At 35.8% G+C, this 22,118-nt stretch overlaps 1 protein-coding gene across 1 annotated transcript in view; it reads right to left on the reverse strand.

Moving 5' to 3' along the window:
- GABBR2 (gamma-aminobutyric acid type B receptor subunit 2) overlaps positions 1–22,118 on the reverse strand; it is a 351,494-nt gene that overhangs the window by 110,717 nt on the left and 218,659 nt on the right. The window contains exons 9-11 of the mRNA XM_026701028.2: positions 9,962–10,042; positions 8,446–8,596; positions 3,072–3,204 (exon numbers count right to left, since the gene is read on the reverse strand). Coding sequence (XP_026556813.1) covers positions 3,072–3,204; positions 8,446–8,596; positions 9,962–10,042 — 365 coding nt within the window. The remainder of the gene's footprint in view (positions 1–3,071; positions 3,205–8,445; positions 8,597–9,961; positions 10,043–22,118) is intronic.

Here is a 22,118-nt window from a genome sequence, read left to right on the forward strand (position 1 = left end):
TAAGTATATACCCAAAGTTGGAAAGGTTTTTTTAAAATGTAAAATTACAGGAACATACACAAAAAACTCAATATAACACTGTGAATTACCGTTAAGAAGCTTAAAAACCATAACTTGAGAGAAATAATAAATAATGGCTAAAATAATCAGTTAGCACTTAACTATGCAGTCAAAGTGGTAAAAGCTCTAATTTTCAGTTTTTTAAAAAAAAAAATCAGTATATATTTTTTTATTTTTAACTTCCAATCTCTTCCTCCTAGCTGTAGGATTTTCTGTTTCCTCTATAATTTCTTTTCGTACTTTATAATTAAGGCTTTTCAAAGGATTAAATTCTTTGTTTTAACATTTGAATATTTAACTTTTTGTATTTAACTTTGTAATTATATTTCTCCCATACTGTTTAAAAGATATCAATGGCACAAATAACGACTAGTAGATATATATTAGTAGAATAACACTACGCAAATATTTATTTGTTGTGATAAGCTTTTTCTATTTTCAAACCTTCCTATTATGTCTTCTACTTCTCCTCTTCTACTGTCTCCTGCATCAGCACAGTTCTCCAGTTAAATGCTGACTCTAATACAGTGTTCCCTTCTAAAATTTTCTTTTGTTATAGTGCTATTTAGAAAAGTATTCCTCAGATTTGTATTTTGCAGGATTATCAATCATAGACTTTTTAGTCTATAGGAAAAAAATGAATATGAAATCCATACAAAATAATAAGTTAGTGCTTCTTTTTAAAGCCTAATAAATTACATTAGTAAAGTGCTTTAGCAAGAGAGTCAAAAGGGGTATATTGGTTGACAGTTTTTGAGACTACTTTAGACATTATGCAGTTAGCCAGGACTTCATCAAAATGGTTGACAATATTAAAACCAATTAATATCGTAGTTTTAAACTAGGGGAAAAAAGCAGAGAGAGATATGAATCTCATATGCTACAGATTGCTCGATGAAAGTCTTGATAGGATTAAATGCACAATCCAGAGTGAAAATAATGTATGAAAGGAGTGTCGCAAAGGAAAATCTAGAATTGGGTGTTGGCAACAGCTTCCTTCTCAAGCAACTGTTTAACAGACTGACTGTAAGATCAAAAGCATTCAGAGAAAGGACAAAGATACATGCATTATGACATCATCACACAAATTCTGTGGCTTACATACTTGCATCAGACATTGAAAAACAAGTTGGAGAATTCTGGGCGAATAAATGGTAAACTGAATATCTCCAAAAGAGTGGATGATGATGCAACTGATGACTGATATTTTAGTTGTAAGTTCAGTCCAATGGAACCTCTCTGGATAAGAAGAGGATGAGAAATTGCCCACCTGAGCTTCAGACAGCTGCTCCTTTCAACTTGCTCAGAAAGTAGTTGACCTGTTGGTCTGAGGTCAGAAAGACAAGGGAAGTCATCAAGCTCACAACTTCAGTGGAGTCTTTGAGAATACTGAGTCTGTCTTCCTCACTTTCTTATCACTTTTGGATTTACAATTATTTCAAAATTAAAAAGATTTTCCAAACAATATTTGAAAAGCTACCTGATAGGTAAAACTTCATCCTAAAAGAGAAGAAAAGCTAACTAACAGTGTAAGGTGCTGTAAAAATAAAATGACAAAAAGCGAAATAAGAACTTAATTTTAACAAAGTTTTAAATAGACAAATTTGGAATATTGGAACTTTTCTATGACTTTTGAAAAACTGAGCACACAAAACAATGTTTTGTAGGAACATGGTTTAGTCTATTAAGAAAAAGTTTATTGGATGAAGGTTGAAAATAGAAACAAAGAAACTTTCAGATCTTGGGAATACAAAATGTGACACTAGAGGGAACTAAAGTTCTAGGGAGGAAAAATAAGTGTAATTTACAAAATAAAAGTCAAAAGTATATCATCTGAGACATTTAAAACATTTTTTAAGAACTGCAGAGAGAAACATATACTTAAGATGACAGTAGTAATTTCTGCATCTGTAATACATTATTTGAAGAAATTTCTTAAAAAGTAAAAGATGTGAAAGGACAACATGGAAGAATTTATAGACAGACAGGATGAAGAAATGAAACAAATCCCAGATAATGTAGATGTAATAAAGAAAATAAAGAAACTGGATTATAAAGAAGAGATGATAATCAAAGTGGAATTACAAATGATAACTATGAGATTTAATCTGACCTGGGCAAGGACTTACTGTTGGATTTACAAAAAAAAAAGAGTTTCTGAAGCCTTGAAAAAAATTTTGAGAAAAGGAAAATTTGAATGGAGATTCAATACCATGGCAGCAACTTGATTAATTAAAGATTAAAATTGGCAGAAGCAAAAGAAAGGAATATAAATTAATGTTGACTTGTTTGATCAGGATTAAAATGAGAACTATTTCTATAGAAGCCTGGACACTTTATAGACATTTCTTGCTGACATTTGGATAGAAAACACAGTAGTTTGGATTTACAAATGAGTGGAGGAGCTATGTGAAGAAGTGAATTGTGTTTTCAATCTCATAGGAGGTGAGGAAATATTAATTTGTCAGTAATTGTTGCAAGGAAGATAAGTAGCTACTTCTTTAAATATTCTTTTTTCTATTTCTTCTCTTTTCTTTTTTTCCTTTGCATTTTGTATTTATTTTCTTCCAATTCTCTTCTTTCTTTCTGATCTCAGTTTATACTGTTTTTTTTGTATTGTACAACTTTTAAAAAATGATTTTTTAAGAAAAAATATTAGAATACATATCCATACATGGTATTTGTGTGATGATGTCACTGTGCATGTGTTCTTATTTTGGCATCATCCTGATTTGTTGCACATAGCATTAGAGGAAACTAGTGGCCAGTCTGAGATCATTAAATCACTGTGGTATATATATGCTTCCACCTTCTTTTATTAACATTGCACTAAAATTTAAACAGTGTAAAATATATTTGTTTCTGAAAGTCTCTGTATTTTTCCAAATATTTGGATGTTTTAATCAAAGTTGCAGTGTTTCAAACTTCGAATACATATGTATTTGCAATGAAAGTAGAGAAAATTTTTATAGAAATATGAATTTTATATGAAATAGTTCAGAATTACTTACAGTACAAAGAGTCTCAAATGTTTTCTCAGAAACAAACGATCCATCAAGCCCAAAAAGGAATATAGATGCATAGGACAGCATTCCCCCAAGAATAATGAGATTGTTCATGTAAGGACTAGACATCTTTATTAGCCTTTGGGAGAAGAAAAGACAATTGCTATAAATCAGTTCAATTTTTGTTGATCAATATTCAGCCTAGCTCTTTTTAATATCTTAAACTTCAAGTACCTATCATCTTCAACAGTATTGTATTAAAACATTTCCTTCAAAAACCAAAATATTAACAGAGGGAACAACTTTAAAACATAAGGTATATCACTACATATATCTAAATTAATCATTAGAATTATTCTAAATCTAATAAATTTAATAAATAATTTTAAAATAATTTAAATTTATTTAAATTTATTAAAGCAGCTTAGACTCACTCAATAATGACATGTATAACATACAAATTTGATAAATAAATGAATGAAATAAGTTAGAATAAGAAAATATTGTTTCCTGTTTTACAGAAAAACTTGAAAACTGACAGAAAAAAAGTATAATATCCCACTTTTCTAAGGTAACTTTTGATTCTTTAAAAGCTTCAGCCTTTATCAGTCTCAATAAACTATATATTTAACTCTTATGATCAAGCTTACAGTATTATAAAAAATTTATAGAAAAAAGGACAGAAACTGGACACTAACCAGCAGACCACTTGTGAGGCAAGCAATGATACAGAGCTTTGCTATGTTGTTGGAAATGCCATAACTTTGATCTGATAAGATATATAATGTATGTTGTATTTCATATCCCTTTTGTCATGGGCACATCATGCCCTGATTACCACAGGATTCTCTGTTGCTACTATCCACTGCAGGGAGGCAAGACTTATTCTATTGGTCCCCATTTGGAGACTGATGGACCATGATGAGTTGATGATCAGGGATCTGGGGGTTGTTTCTGGTTTGCTACACAGTCCATCTGAACATCCAGTGACTCACTGAAGAACTGAGGGAGATGAAATGAGAGAAGAGACATCTAGAACTGTTGGTATTTGGCAAGGGATAAATGTGACCAAATATGGGCTAGAGCTATTATGAAAGTTTGCTCTTTAGAAGGCCAGATCCTGAAGATGAAACTCAAATACTTTGACCACCTAATGAGAAGGAAGGACTCAGTGGAGAAGAGCCTAATGCTGGGAAAGATTGAGGGCAAAAAAAGAAGGGGACGACAGAGAATGAGGAGGCTGGATGGAGTCACTGAAGCAGTTGGTATAAAATGGGTGCACAGAAAGAAGAGGCAGGACCATAGGATGCAGGAAAACTCTTTATTATTTATCTTTATACTCTTTATTAGAGGTTCAGGAATAAAAAGCGGCAAGCCGCAACAGGCACCGGCTTTTATAGCCGGCGCTGTCCAACATTTCAGCCACTGACAGTGCTTTATTATTCCCACCAGTGGCTGGACCAAGGAGTGAAGTCTGATGTCAGACTCCATTCCTGTATACAGCGTACATTAATATTAATAAGGTGTCATGCATATTTAACAGTCAGAGTGAGCTTAAATGGACTCTGAGGGACAGTAGAGAACAAGAAGGCCTGGAGGAATGTTGTCCATGGGGTCGCGATCGTTCGGATATGACTTCTCAACTAACAGCAACAACCTTGAGGCAGTAAGGGTGGTGAAGCTGCGGTACTTCTCTGACTTTACTTCATCCATCGGTAGCTGCCCCATAATTTTGTTTTGGATGACACAGTCCTTCTTTGGTAGAGGGGGCTCAGAGACTCTACTACCAGGCTGGGCAGAAGAATTTGCTCAGCAGCTGTTGAACAAAATTGCTCATATCCATTCTCAGTTGGATGTTGGTTTTACTGCAGTCTTAGGGAGATGCCAAGGGTAGCATCATGTCATATTATCTGAGATTGGTTATCTGAGATTCAACCAGTTGGTCTGGAGGAAGTGGATTGTGAACTCAGTTAACTGCTCCTTAAACCTATGCCACTCCTGGCTAACTAAAGCTGCCCATTCATGTGGGTGGGTTCTGGCAGTGGTGAATTCCTCCTTGAATGAGGAGTTATTCCTTCACTTTTTTAAGGAAGCAGTGGTTCATCCCTACTCAAGAAACAATTACTCAATCCCATCATACTGGCTAATTTTCACTCAATATCTAACCTTCCCTTTTTGAGGAAGGTAGTTGAAAAGATGGTTACATAGCAGTTTCAAAGAATTCTGAATGATGCATTATCTGAACCCCTTTACTCAGGATTTAGGCTTGAATATGGGATGGCAATGGCATTGGTTACACACTTTTAGTTGACCTCTGGTGGGAGTGAGATAGAGGTTGTACATCCCTCTTTGCTCTTCTTGACCTCCTCTTAACCTCTTCAATTATATTGACCATGGTATCCTTCTGGACCAGATCCAAGGGTTGGGGGTTGGCAGCAATGTATTGTGCTTAGTCTCCTCCTTTCTCCAGGGTTGATACCGGTTGGTAGTGATTGGGAAAGAGAGATCCTGCCCTTCTTTGTGGGGTTCTGCGGGCTTTGGTGCTTTCTCCTTTCCTCTTCAATATTTACATGAAGCCACTGGGTGTAGGATGTGGTATAATCACTATGCTAATGATATGCAATTATTTTTTTGTGCTTGATCTATTAAGCAATACTGTTAATGTTCTATTCTAGGCTTGGAGGCTATGGAGGTCAGGATGGGGATCAACAGATTGATCTCTGAAAAGACTGAGTGGATCTGGGCTTGGGGCTCTCTGAATCAGAGACTATGCCATATTTGGTAATAGATGCAGTTGCACTGCATCAAACAGACCTAGTGTGCAATCAGGGGATCATCCGGGACTCCCAACTCCTTTTCAAAGAGCAGGCAGCAGTGGTGGGTAGAAAAGCCTTCGCACAACTTTTTGTTGTGTGCCAGTTGCCTTTATTCCTGGACTGGAGGTTCTCCTCACAGTTACACACACTCTGATCGGCTCCCAGATTGACTCTTGTAATGTACTCCACATGACACTGCCCTAAGAGTGTTTGCAAGCTTCAGCTGGTATAAAATGCATTGGTGAATTGGTAATTGTGTATGTCTTTAGAAGGTCACATGTTACACCTGTGCTCTGCAGACAGCATTGGTTGCCAGTTCAATTCATTATGCTGCTTTTGACTTTGAAAGCCCTCCATGGCATTGGACCTGGGTACCTGGGGAACATCTCCATCTGATTACATCTGCTCATCCTATTAGGTCTAGCATAAGCAATATGTTATGGGTCCGATCTGCAAAGGAGTATCATGTGGCAGGATCTCAAAGACTGTCTTTTTCTAACATGGCTCCTGCCCTGTTGAATATCATTCTGTCCTGTCCTAGATAATACTCCAGAAGACCCTTAAAATACAGTTGTGTCATCAGGCAAGGTAATGGTGAATTATTGAGATGGCTGTATTGCTCTCTCTGATACTCTGTCATTGAGACTAGTATTTTTAATTATATAATGTTTTTTGTTAGTTTTTAACTCTGTATTTTTATTGAATGCCACTCAGAGTCATGTTCTCTGAGATGGGTGGCTATGTAAATATGATAAATAAATGCTACACACAGACACACGGTATATTTATTTATCGTATTTATATAACCACCCATCACACAGAACATGATTCTCAGTGGCATATAATATACATATGCATATCTATGTGTATAATACATTATGTATACGTATGTATATGTATATATTTATGTATAGTCCCACAAAGTAGAATTATTATTTCAATTGTATATTCTGGGATCTTAACGACACTCCATCATTGGGAATAAGGGAAGATTTTTACACTGAGGAAGCATAAAGTCCTCTGGTATTTCAGCACTGTGATATAAGAAAGAAAGGTAACAAGCAAAGCAGATATTACCCCAATCCTGCATATAAATGATTGCATGACTGGAAATTGAATTCCTATCTTTTTTGAAAATTTGAAGGGAAGCTATAATTTCTAATTTCTAATTGGCCTTTTGATCAAAAAATGAAAGAATCAGGCTAGAGCTTTTCTTCTGAGATTTTCTTCCACATAGATTTGTTTTTATCATTTAGAGTTTATCTTCTAAAGGCCCATGCTGATACTACAAAGACAACTTTTATCCAAAGATTAAGGAAGAAGCAAATCCATGCTTTCATCCACCTGAATTCTGTCTCCAGGTGTGGTTCTGCATTTCACACACCTTTGGAAATTACAAAAACAGGAGGCAGGAATTTAGACTGAATGATGTCTTGCTTCTCATGTTTTCTGTGGATGTAAATATGGATTCTTCTTTTTATAATATCAGGCTTAGCACTTTTGCCTTTTTTAAGATAATGGGATTATAATTGTCCCCTCTAGTAAACAGCTATTTTTTAAAAATACCAGCTACACTATTATGGATGCATGGTGAGATAAAATAAATTGGCACCTATTTTTTAAACAAAAATCATAGCTTCAAATGTCTTCAAAAATTATCCTTAGGTCACCTATAAGAGATAGATGGACTATCTGACTGTACAGAAACACAGAAGTAGCTCTGTCTAGAAACAGATCAAGAATTACCTCTTGGGAAGTTAATCACAGTACAGTAGATATTTGTGCAGAATTACAGAAATATAGAAATCTATCTTCTTGCTTTATAATTAAATTCAGATCAGTATTATTATGATTAAATATCTTTTATCTCTTATACTAAACAACTTGTTATATTACACAGTGGTTTAATTAGCTGGGGATTATGCTAACAACACACAGTGGAAAACACTAATTTTGATCAAACAGAATGAAAAGCTTTAATAAAATGTTTCAACATAAAGATATGTGCCAGGTAGACAAGACAGGAAACACAACAGAATGAATTCTACTTTATTATAAGGCTACATTAACAGAATCTTGCAGGTCTGAAACTACAAATCTCCTGCCATCTCCTTTACAGACTGAGAAGTTGCTGGGGGCAAATATCCCTTCTGACCCTCTATCTGTCCCCATTATGCAGCTGCTGGTTATCAGACGATTTTCTAACAGCATCCCCCCATTTCCCAAGGTTATTCCCATGTACCAATACAATACTTTAAAGGGCTAGTAATTAATTTTTTTAAAATGTAGCCAAAATTAAATAGTATTGAAACATAGGTTCCAATGGAAGAAAATTAATTTGTTTAAGCCACTGAAATCAGATGCACACAAGATGTGTTACTCAGTACTCTTCTTGAGTTCAATAGGAGTGAACTCCTCTCCATAGAAATATATAATATTACAACGTTGCAATGAACTGGATGGGGAGAAATGGAAAATTAGGTGGGAGCCTCCCAAAGAGACTTGTTCACAAAGGAGGATAGCCTCCAACATTTCCCATACCTGATCCAAAATGTACAACTTACTTCTGATTTCTGTTTTTGATGTTAAAGAACAAAAACGCACTGGCCATGATCATTCCCAAGATAGTAAGTGCTGAAAGAATACTGTAGAGAGGCAGAGAAATCTTACGAAGTTGCTTTTGGATAATTGTTCTATCTTTTGGAGGTTCTTTCCCTACAATGCAAAAAAAAAAAAAAAGTAAATAAGTACATCTGGTTATCCCAGTTTTGTATATTTAGCCTTATCTTCAACACATTTACCTCCTATGAAATTATGTTAGATGTAAATTACAGAAGTCCAGTATATTGTGCTCCGATGAGCAGTGCATTCTTTAATCTCAGTTTTGAAACTTTTTAGGCACCGGCCACAATTGGGAGAATTTGAATGATCATACACCTATCTCATAGAATAACAGGGCTAGAAGGGGATTTGGAATCCATCCCTTCTAGTGAACCCCCCTGCCCAGGCAAGAGTCCTTAATCCATCCCAGGCAAATGGTTATCAATCTTTTCTTGAAAACTTCCAACAATGGAGTATCCTTGACTCCAGGAGGCAAGCTGTTCCATTGTTTTCACTGTCAGGAAACTTCTCCTTATTTCCAAGTTGAAATAATCATGAGCTTCCACCCATTGCTTCTTGTCCTCCCCTCAAGTACTTCGGAGAACAAATTGCCCCCCTCTTCCCTATAACAACCTCTCAAGTATTGGAAGATGGCTATCATGCCACCCCTGAGCCTTCTCTTTTGTTAGGATAAACATACCAGATTACCTTAGCCGTTCACAGCATGGTTTAGCCTCCAAACTACTTGTCATTTTTGTTGCTCTTCTCTGAACTCTATCTAGGGCCTCAGCATTATGATGATAAGAACTAGTTGCAGCATTCCAGGTATGGCCTCTCCAGTGCAGTAGAAGGAGATACTATCATTTCTTGTGATACTATCTCTCTGTTAATGCAGCTTAGGACTGTATTGACTTTTTTGGCTGCTGCAGGACATTAGCCATACTTAAGTGGTGATCCAGAAGGATACCTAGATCCTTCTCACAGATACTACTGTTGAACTAGGTAATGTCTATTCTGTACCTGCCTAAATGCACATCCTTATTTTTCTCACCACTGAACTGCATCTTATTGGCTAGGACCCAATGCTCAAGTCTGTCAAGATCTCTTTAGACTTCTGGCAAGGAACTGAATTGTTAATAGAGGAAATAACGGTTCTTAATTTACTTTTTCATATGTTGATTGGTAGGATCAGTATCAATGAGGACTCTTAGCAATTATGGCAGAAAGGCACGCTATTGGTTTTAGGGCATCTTTTTGCTCAGTTCCTATTTAATCGTATCACCAAGGAAAGGTAGTACAAGAAAGTTAATGTCAATAAACTTTTAACTGATCTCTTAATCACTATAGATTTCTTAAGGCTATCATTGGACTTTTCCCACAAGTACTATTGAAACATTTCTATTTGACTTACACTGCATGTGATCTAAGCCTTGTACAAAAATACACCACTCATGTGCCCTTTCTATAGACCTGTCTTACCATGGAATTTGATGGAATTGTTGATGATTTCCAGTGAATCAAGTATAGCATTATATTCTCCCACCTTTACTTCCTTTTTGTCTGCAGAGAAATAAACAATTGGAAATGTTTCTATCAGTTCATATTTTCTTCATTTCTAATACCTACTATATTTACCATTTTACCTCCCCTGTTATTGTTATACTTATAGACAAGGTAGAATGTGAAATGATTCAGAGAAGCTGACTAAAACTTGAATTTTAGGAAACTATATGCATCATACTAGAACCACAATGTAGAGTTACAATAATAAAAATACAGAGCTTAAGTTGTTCCCAAAGTGTTCTAAAATTACTGTAACTATGAATGAATACATTTTGCAGGGTCATGCTGTTATTCTAGAGATATGGATTGGAGAACATCTGAAAAATAGAGAGTCCAAACAAATCCCGTACATAATAATGCTAAGTCGAGAACTTCAAATAGCAGCTCTGAGAACCATTCCAGTTCTCCAAATGAGGTATTCAAGCTAACTGAAAAAGCAAAGGAAAAGACATCTAAAACAACAGGTTAGTACCAGTACAAGAACAAAATGAAAAATTGAACCACTGGACTGCTGGTGTGAAGTACTAGTTAAAATGCTGGATCCGAGATATTCTTGTTCTTAGACATGGAAATTCACTGACATACTTTAGACTAGTCATTCTCTCAATCCAACCTTGGAAGTAATACTATATATATTACCTTGAGCTCTTGACTGAAACAAAGGAATGTAAATTAACAAATAAAGAAAATAAAAATAAAAACTTGGATCTCTGTAGTGCTGTGCAGAAGATTTTTATTGATTCTGGTATTTCAAGAGTTAAGAGTATTTCATCTCTTGGTAATAGACAAGATACAATATTTGGGAATTTCTTTAGTTATGTGATAACCAAAGAATGTATGTGAACATCTAGCCTTTCACTGTACAACCATGTCTCCAGGGATCTGTAAAACAGGTGTGGAAAAGGCTTCAAACTGTTTTAACCTTATTGGAAGTGTTCTGACCTCAAAACAGCCCCATTTGGAGGTGAGAATAGTCCTGGTGAGGCTCAAACAGTATCAGAGCATTTCCATTGAGAGAGGAACATTTTGTTTTGACTTTAAATTACTTTGAAATATTTTACACACAACTAATTACAGCTCCCCATGTTTTCATTGAATCCTAAAAAATATCATGAGTGAATGGCTTCTAATAGGCCTTTTCAGGTTGGGATGTGCAGGCTACCTGGGGGGATTTACAGTATTGGAAACATGAATGCCATAAGAGCAACAATAAATATGCTGAAAAACAGCACCTAGAAAACAATACAGAAATTCTCAGACACCCTGACACTTCCCTATGGTCAACAGCATCATTACCATGATCCTTAGAGTTAATTGCACAACAGTGTACAATCATCCTGACTATAGGCACTGTGGGAATGGCCAGAGCTGGCTTGCACTTCCTTACCAATTAAGGAGCTTGAGAAGAAACTCCTGTTTTTTATTTTATTTTTTAATTTACAAACTGTAAATTATGTTCCCAAATATGCTGAAATCATTATATTGTTTGGGTGGGAATAACTTCATTTCAAAATTGCTGATAGTTAACCAAGTTTGACTTTTGAAAGGATAATGATGATGGTTATGACAGGTCCTTTTTAATAATATAGAGCATATGTCAACTCGCAAAGCAACCCTGAACTGCTCTCAAGTTGCCATGGGCAAGAGGGATGGGAGAGCAAACTTCACCGCTGCATCAAGGAGCTGGTATCTTAGTCAAAACAAGGCACATTCCACCTGAAATGCCAAAGTCATCTCCATGGGAACCTACAGTGGCCAGAGGGTCTTTTACAACCCGTGAAATTGCTTCATTAGGGAATGTGACCGATTACACATATTGGGGGAAGGGGGAAACAGGGTCAGAGGCAAAGCACAAATTAACTGAGGTCAGAGTTGGCTCCACCTGGTCTGTGAGGGCATGAAGCTCCTAATAAATAAATGGATTTCTTTTGAAGCTTGGCTTGAGACTCATGATTTAATTAGGACATCAGTCGGAACTCTGACAGCATATTTGCTTTAGTTGAATTCTTTTGTAACCAGAAATAGATACGATGATTATGGAGAAAAAGGGCATAAAATATTCAAGATATTTGCAGACTTTGGAATCCTATTTCAGGATAATGAAACTGATTAACAGAAGTTATTAGTATCTTCAATCATTCCGTCTAAGAGAAAAAAATTAAAAAAGAGAAAAATATGCATAATTAAAATGACTGAGATTACACTTCCTATCTGCCAGACAATTGATAAGAATAATTAAGGGTATCACTGACATACAGTATCAAGAATGAAGAATGAAAAGAAAAATTTAAGCACATTAAACTTAACTACTCTTTTCAGTGGAGGTAGTGACTAGATAAAGCTAATTTAAAAGTGTCAATCATGAAAACAAAGTGAAAAGCAGGAATTCTTTCCAACACCTTAATAATAATTCTGCTTTGAAATCACATGATCCAGAAGGATGGAATCTTGGAATGGAGTTGTCAGCAACATTCCATGCTGCTGCCCAATGGCATTTTTCTTTATCAATTCATTTCCTGATGTACTGACAAATTACTCATTTTCTTGTATTGCTAAATTGGTGGATTAATATTTTAAACAAGCTACCCAAGAAATTATATGGATAAATATGATATTAAATATTCATATGTAATTATTATCAATGATCAGTCAGATGCAACTTAAATATTTTTAAAAATAGGTACTAGAAATAAGATAAAAATAAAGTAGAAATGGAATAAAAAAAATAAAAAAAACTTGCCATGTCACAACTTTAGGATAGGATTAGGATATCTTATACCTTCTAATGGAAACAAGCACAACTAAAATACAGCAACTTGATTGAGTGATAGTATGGTTCCGGTCTAAAACTAAGAAATATGTTGCTTTTCCCCAGATTTGTTCTTATTGGAGGTGCTAAAGGTATGTCATTTGATCAAAGAAGGGGCAATGAAAAATACATCAATTAAAGTCTTAGGTTCAGTCAAAAAAACCCCAAACCCCAGCATCTTTCAATGAATGGAATGTTACTGTACATCCCTTTTAATACTGCCAAGGGGTAAAATTTTAAAATAGGTCAAAAAAGTTTCTACAGTTCAGTGATTAAAACAAGATTGAATGAATAGTTTGTAAGTAGAAAGGGCCTCCAGATTGAACTCATACATCTTTGATTATAATATCCCTGTGCAATATTAAAGAAATTTGACAGATTTTGGCCTTAACTTTCTCTAAGCCTAGGGGTAATAGAAAGTAGATAGAGAAGCTGCTACAGCACAGATTGGCTATGATTTTATTTTCCACCTTGCTGAAAAGTGTTGAAGAAGAATTAATAGGGGCAGTAAACCACTGAAAAACAGAAGTTCAAACTAATAACAGAATCAGCATTTGATTCAATGGGATCAAGGCTATTTCCATATAGTTTAAAGCAAGAAATGCAACATGGACCCTGGAACAGTGCTCATAAAAATATATTATATAGTATATAAGGGCCAGGGGTGGGATTCAACCGTTGTTACTACCAGTTTGGTGACTACTTTTTGTGACTATGTTATTTATTCATATTTCCACAGTGTGATTTTAAGAGATGTACACCAACTCTTTTCAACTATAATTAAATAAAGGTTCTTCCTACTACCTCCAGCATTAGCTTGACGCTCCTGATTTCCTAGCGTCATCAAATATTAATTGTAAATGACAGGCTCAAAACAAAGATTCTTATGATCAAAAGGTTTAATTATGAAAAGCTGTTTGATGATTGTCCAAGAGCTGGCAGAAACTTTCAACCGGAACATTATTTCTAATTTTAGTGCACAGCACGATGGAATTTATAGCATGCTACATTCTGGGGAAAGTAACTGTTTCTCTTCTATAAGAATTACATGTGTTATTTTCCCTACACAATGGAAAGTTCTCTCTCCTAAAGTTATCCACTCAGATATAGAGAGTATTGTCATAATTTCAAGAATCTAATTTCTTGATAGCATTTGAAAGTTTACATGTTATTTGCTATGAGTGGATTTTTTTAAATGATTCAGGCTTATAAATATAATTTCCATCATTTAATTTTAAAGGTTGTCCTATTAAGTATTGAAGATGATAATGAGGTTATTCCTGTACATACAATACAGGCAAGTTATAGCAAATGAACACAATGAATGATGTTTTATTTCATAAAGCTGCCTATGTCCAAATGAAATGCCTCATAAGTCAGAAGGCTGTCTCTTGTCTAAAGTGGGCAGCATTGCATAGAGTGATACAGGTGATGGGGAACCCACATTCTGGTACAATTCCAATTTATTTCAATGTCTTCAACATTGGATGTGGGTAGCTAGTTTGTAGCTCCCATGCACTCAGCCTGTTGACCATAAATCAAGACCTACTTGAAATAAACCTGCATCTAGCCACTATATGGTGATGAGGGAACAGACTTGGTATATACTGCTTGAGAATTAAGCACTAAGGACTCCATGGTGAAGGATCCACTAAGATGGTCTGACACCGTGTCTTTATGTTATGGACTTTGGAGAAAATTTTATTCAAGGAGTTAAATCAATTTACACGTCACAGCAAGCAAATATTATTGTTGATGTACATTTAACCAAGCCATGAGAAATTCAAAAGGGCATTCGACAAGGATGTCCTTTATCTCCACTGTTGTTTATTTTAGTCCTGGAATAGATATAGTAGACATGATGAAGAAATAATGGGTGTAAATATTAAAAATGAAATCTTACAACAGAGAGCCTATACTGATGATTTATTATGTTTCTATAAGTTTCAAAATGTGCAATGGGATATCTGATGAAGAAGCTAAATATCTTTGGGCTTTAGCTGATTTCAAAATAAATTAATAGAAACCAAAAATACAGATTAAGAATATGACTACTCAAGATTATGAAACGTTGACAAAGAAGCCAGGTTTTAAGGTGAAAAAAAAAGTTAAATACCTTGGGGTGACATTAACAAATATAAACTCTAAGTGTTTCAAAATAATTTTGTGTGGTTTGGAATGATGTCAAAAAAGACACTATGATAAATTGTAATTATCCTTACTGGGTATAGTTTCTGTAATTAAGATAAATATTGTACCAAATATGTTGATGACTGGTGCTTCATTTAAACAATGGCAAAATATTTCTAAGCTTATATATCAAGGAAAAAAACTGAGAATTAAATATAAATTATTGCAGGATGCTGAAAAAAAATAAGAAATTAGGTGAACTGGAGGGCCATGAATTAAGATTTGCGTGGCATGCCTTCATGTGGTAAGACAGGGTTAAAATAAATGTTGATCATTTTGTTAGGCATATCATCCTAAGAGTTTGGAATAAATATAAAATAAGATTCTCACCTAAGGTACCTTTTTGGATGTCACTTCAGGAAGCTTTCTTCAGAAAAGAAATGATGTTGAGAACAAGCTGGTGGACTTATGGTGAAATAATACCCTTTAAATAAGGGGAACTAATCTCAAGTGAATAGAAGAATTGGAATCAAAAGGATGTGTCTGCCACTGACTTACATACATACAACTGAAAGAAAGATTTAATCTAGATAAAAAATTACAGATTTGAATGTGTAAAAATGAATTTGAAATTATATTTTGTACTGATGACGAACATGTTATTACCAAGTTGTTGCTGAAACTAAAATCGAAAAAAAATATGTGAAACATTATATAATTCAATGGGCAAGGAACTTTAGGTATAATGTAATGTTTCAGCAACAGAAAAATATGTAGATGAATGCTCTAAAATTTATACTGAACTATAATTTAAAAGACAATTTTTACAAAATTTATTAATTTTATTTGTTAAATTTGTTTCACCGCCTATCTCACTGTGCAGCTAGTCTAGGTGACTTACAACAATAAAAACAAAGAAATGAAAAGAAGCATAAACATAACAGTTGCAAAGTAATGAAACATAGAATAAACAATGAAAAAGAAAATGAGAATATAGCAGTATGAGAATAAAAGATGAGTGGATGGGGAATCAGGGAACAAAGGAGGGGAAGTCAGGTGTGTTATCAATCTCCAGGCCAATTGGCAAAGCCAGGTCTTCAGCTCTTATGGAAGGATAGGTGGGTGGAGGCAGATCTCACTTTGGAGGGTAGAATAATCCAGAGGGTGGGGTGTTACAGCAGAGGAGGTTCTACTTCTGGATACCAGTAGTTAGTGTACTTTGACCGACACGATCTGTAGTAAACTCTCTACACCAATGTGATTGAGGTGAGCTTTTCCTATCAGGATGAATTGATTCATGAGTTCAGGAGAACCCAAAATTGAGAAATGAATCAGAATGGGATAGTATAACCCTGTTACAACTAACCAGGGGTGGGATTCTACCAGTTCGCACCTATTCGCTAGAACCAGTTGTTAACATTCTAAGCAGTTCAGAGAACCGGTTGTTAGAAGAAATTACTGGCCTAATCCTGAAAGGAAGGCAGGAAGGAAACATTCTGGTGTTGCTTACACAAACTGCCTCTGAGTTAACCCTTATTACATTTTTGGCAGGACTAGACTTCCTGTCTCTGGAACTTCTCTGGAGTTTTCTTCCCCTCCTTTGCTGGTACTTTGCTTGTGCCCATTCAAAGTTACAATGGCACTGAAAAAATGACTTATGACCATTTTTCACACTTACGACTGTTGCAGTATCCCCACAGTTATGAGAGGCCAGGCGAGGGAGATGCGTGCCTCGATGTGAGTGATATTGAGTTGGCCACACTGAGCCAATAACATGAGCACCAAGCCATGTCCACCCAGTCACATGACCACCAAGCCACGCCCACCACCTAAGCCATGCCTACAGAACTGGTTGTTAAAAATTTGAATCCCACCTCTGCAACTAACTATGTAAAAGTAAAAAAGTTGAGGCTGTAATTTTACTTTGTATTTGTCTATGGAGATTCTCAATCATCCAGCTCACGGTTGTCCCAAAGGTGTTTTTTCAAAAGGCAATTGAACTTTTCCTTGATGTTTCGCTTCTCATCTGAGAAGATTCTTCAATTCTGACTGATTGGTGGGGGATGGAAAGATTTATATTCCTTGCAGTCATCTGGTTGTTAGTATTCTTTCTGAGAATCATTGAGGCCACCTAGAGGTTGCACACCCATTTGCACTATTCTGGTGACCCTGATGGCACAGATAAACCTCCAAGTGCCCTCAACAATTCTCGGGGCTAACAAGCAGATGACTGCAGGGAATATAAATTGTTCCATTCTTGACCATTCAGTAAGAACTGGAAAAACTTCTTGGATAAGAAGTGAATCATCTTCAAGGAAAAATAAAGTCCAGTTGCCTTTTGAAAAAAACACCTTGGGCTTATTTTTGTATTTTGCTGCATTGAAAAATATTGGAAGTCAATGCTCCCCACCCCACATTTATCTTACACCTCTCCTTCCCAATTCTTTCCTTTTCCCATTCTCTACTATTTTAATTTGTATTTTATATTGTGATAACCTTAATTTAAATAAACAGATAGTCTGTTACAAACAACTGGGAGATCTAGAAGGTTTTTAGGGGATGTTTGGGGTTTTCCCAGATAATCTGATAGGTTGCCTTTAGAATTTGAAGACAACTAGAATGTCAAACGAGAGTGTTCCTTTAACATTTTCCCAATTATAGATCTTGTGTAGTTCCCTATAAATGACATTCTGTCAGTCTTTGGTTGCTTATGGTGTAACAGGGCTCTATGCAGATTAAGAACCAACTGGATCAGCCTGTGATCTCTCCTGCACTCAAAAATTCACATGGCTTGGGTGTTGGCTAAGACTTTAAAGTTATACTGATGAAGTATGACATAGTCAAGTAGATGTCAGGGTTTGGATCTGTGATGTATGCAGATTATTTTGTATCTGCTGGAAATGTGAATTGTGTCATGATCATGGTCTACCCACTCTCCCCATGTACTAGCCAAATCAGGGGTGTCAAACTCAAGGTCCGGGGGCTGGATTCCACCCATGGGGTGCTTAGACCTGGCCCGCGGGGCCGCCCTGGAAACAGCAAAGGACTGACCTGCGGTGCCTCTGCCAGCAAAAATGGAGCTTGGGAGGAGTGTCCGTGACCCTCCCGAACTCCATTTTTGCTGGCAAGGGTTGCAGGAGACTGTCTCAGCCAAAAACAGAGCTCGTGATGGCCGCAGAAAGTCCTCCCAAGCTCCATTTTCACTGGCAGAGGGTTGGGAGCCCATTTTCACTGGCAGAGCGTTTAGGCCATCACAGGTACCCCAACACAAGTGATGTCAAGCTGGCCAGTCCCACCCTGGCCATGCCCACCCTGGCCCCCGAGGTCAAACACAACCCTGATGCATCCCTCAATGAAATTGAGTTTGACACCCCTGATCTAAATTTATAAATAGCCTAAAATTATAAAGGTATAATTTTGAGCATCATTCTGTTAGAAAATGCGAGGATCCTTTCTGTATAATATAAGGAAATGACGCATTCCAGGCTGATTAAAACTTGAGAAGCAAAGAAAAAGAACTCTTTTTAACTTGCTGAATATTTTAAGGCTTGAGCAAAATGCCATCTGTTATGTTTCACAAAATATTTATTTGTTAAAACTATTTATATTCCATGTTCAAGTTAATACAAAATGGCTTACAAATAATGTAAACAACTGTAAACAAAAACATAGTAAAAGCTATTTTAAAGAAGCTTCTAGGATTCTTCCCAGAAGGTAGTTAGTGACAGTGGCCTTGGTGGTGGGTAGGAGGGAAGAATGAACAGATTTGGGGGGTGGCCTTATATAGTCCTGTTCATTTATTTTATTTATGGAACATTTTCTTCAAAATGGGATGATAGGTTTCCCTAATGTAATCCTTACAATGATCTGTGAGGGGAGACTGAGAGAAAGAGCTCATAACTAAGTTAGAATTTAAGGTTTGTTCGCCCCAACTCTAGTCTTTAATCTACACAATATCAACCTATACTATACTACATTAGATTTCTGTCTGAAAAGCTATTAGAGCCATTTGTGCCTTATGAGCAGAAAGATAAGATATAAACTATAAAAAATAAAATCATTCAATAAATATTTGAAAATGCCCTACTTATTGCCATTACTATCTACACAACATACTAAGGAGACAAACAGCTTAATTAGAATGAGATTATTTGTATTGATCAACTGTGTTGTAATTATAGTAACTATATTTTTTATATTAATTAATTAGTATATGTAATTTTATAAAAATGTGTCATAGTTGTTCTCTTTTTTAGTGATGTGTTTTTTCTTTTGCATTTTTGCCTAAAGGTTCAATCACATAAAATATTCCAATGCATTAATTAATAATCTGGCAGCAGTTGTGCATTTGTTATTTACTTTTTATGGATTGTGTTATTTCACAACAAACTGATTTTGTTATTGCACAAGAAAACATTCTGAAAGTGAAATGACATAGTTGTTAATCTATTTTTAGTACATAAATATACATGCTTTTGTAATGCGTTTGTGTTGAAATCGTAAGTATTTATCAATAATTCAAATGTTATGCAATCAGTCAACCAATTGGGAATCTATTCAGAATGGCGAAAGTCATGCACCGTTAAAACAAGCAACATGATAGAAACTTTTTTTTATTTGCTTTGCTTTTTGCTTTGTTTTTTGAAACATTCTCCTAACTGCAACTATCTGAGGTTATCCGAGGGACCACCTCTCTCCACTTACATCAGCCTACTGCATTGGACCTAGCAGAGAATATATATTACAAGTATCCTCTGCCAGGGACCGATGTTTGGTGGGATCCAAGCAGTAAGTCTTCTCTACCATGGTACCTTCTAGGATTCTTCCCAGAAGGCAGTTAGTGACAGTGGCCTTGGTGGTGGGTAGTTGGCCTCATTGCTATTTCTTATTTCTGAGTAAAATAGGAATAGGGGTTGTATAATTAAACACTACGGTTAGATTACAGGTCACACATGCTTTGCTAAAAGAAATATGTCAGTTTTGAATAAAAGAAATGTTCAATAATTAAATTTGAAATGGTTTTTATTCCTGACTCTCCTTACATAATTAATTTACATTAGCCCTTTTGCAAATTTTCCTCCCTATTGTCTTAAATCCAACATTTCATAACATACTTTTAGTCTATGCATTATCTACCTGTCACTCCAACTAAACATATAGCAGTAGCTATACACTATCCTTAGAACATGCTAAATCAAACTTTAGAGACAACAGTATCAATTAATGAAAAAAAAAAATCTTAATTCACATTCTCCTTATAAGAGTATTTCTAAGAGTACCATCTGTTTTCTTAATATTAGATCAAATCAAACTCACAGCACACAGGATGGTATCTTTATTTTTAACTTTCAACAGATGATGCTGACGTTGCAAGTTCCAAACACTGCCAAATAGGTGGATATGGTCTACTGTAAAATGTCTTTAATTAATGATGAGTATTAATCTAGAATCTTAATCCCAGAGACATAGGAATAGCCATGTTAATAAAAATGACCTTTCTTACAACTTGCTTTGTTCTGAATGAATGCATCATATGTGTCAAGACCGCACTTGAGCATGGTAAAAATTATGATACCTATAAAATAAAACTCTGATTTTAGGTTCTGACAATTAGAACTGTTTTGTTGTTACAGCAGTGACTTGAATCATTTAAAAATGTTAGGCAAAAAGGTTGAGGCTCTTTTTTACTTCTCTCTTTAACATTATAATTCTTTTGTTTATATTTGTAGTTTACCTTATAATAAAATTAATAAAAGTTTCTTTTAAAAAAGATTATTAAATATTTCACCTGATTTTATTTAACAAATTTAAATGAATATATTTCCTAATATATTTTCAGTAAAAAAAATTCTGAAAAAAGGAATTTTAGTTTGCTACTATAAAAAGTAAACTTATTAATTTTCTCCAATGTATTGTTCCAATTTTAGTATATATGCTGCTGAAGGAGAACTCCTCCCCAAGATGGCTGCTGAACAGTAAGGGTTTTTCTCTCTCTCTCTTGCCAATGATCTGCTGATTTTGCTGCCAAAGCTGGTTCTCTTGCAGTGCTGCTCCCTAGATTTGAATAGGAGACTTAGGAATGGACCAAGATGGCTTTCACATAACCATGACCTATCTGGGAAGGGAGTCTTGAAAATTCCAGTTTGCTGTGAGAGCAGTTGGAAAGTGACTGGGTACCCACCTTCCTCTTGGTAGTTCATTTTCTTAAGCAAGCCTGAGTTTTAACTTTGTTTGACTCTACTTTTTATGTTGAAAAATTGACCAGTCAGTTGAATGCTGATTTATTTTATTCTAACCCCCTGCTGGACTCTATAGTAACTGTTCATTTTCTCTCACTCTGATTTATGTTGTTGTTTTGAATAATTTCCCTGTAAGGAACCATGGCATGTTCCTGGATGATCAAAGTGCTTTCATTTGACTTCCGGCTGACATCGCCGCAAGATCGGACATGAGGAATGGGTCTCTGTGCTGCTGTGCCGAGTTCTCCCCATTAGTGGGCTTCGAAAGCAGGCAAAGCTGCCATGTAGGGCAGCAAAGCACGGGGGGGGTGCCTTATAAGGTCACAGAGAGCTGATCTCTCCTGCCTGACCTGGGGCTTTCTTTCCTTCTCAGCCATGATGAGAAGAGGCAGCCCCAAGATGGCTGCCATGAAGTCAGAACAGCCAATGACCACCTAAGATTTGTACTGGAGTGGATTTCAGTGAACAGTGTGGAACTCAGTGGTGGGATTCAAAGTTTTTTACTACCGGTTCTATGGGCGTGGCTTGGTGGACATGGCAGAGGAAGGATACTGTAAAATCTCCAGTCAGAGGTGATATTTGCTGGTTCTCTGAACTACTCAAAATTTCCACTACCTGTTCTCCAGAACTGGTCAGAACCTGCTGAATACCACCTCTGGTGGAACTGGGTGAGAGGATTCTCTTTTACTAAAACTTAATGCCAAGAGAAAGTTCAGGGGAACTATTAACTCAGAATTATTTGGTAAAGTGGCGAGTAACACTATAAGAAAATTATCAAACCGGAAGGAAAAGAATTAGAGAGAGACAGAATTTTTTTTCTTCTTCTTCAAAAATACGGGAAATTGGACTCCAAAACTGGGAAGACATGGAATTGAGAAGGCATTTTAAAATGCTG

Source organism: Pseudonaja textilis, chromosome 3, assembly GCF_049901715.1.
Source record: "Pseudonaja textilis isolate UNSWEBS1 chromosome 3, rPseTex1.2, whole genome shotgun sequence".
NCBI lineage: Eukaryota > Metazoa > Chordata > Lepidosauria > Squamata > Elapidae > Pseudonaja > Pseudonaja textilis.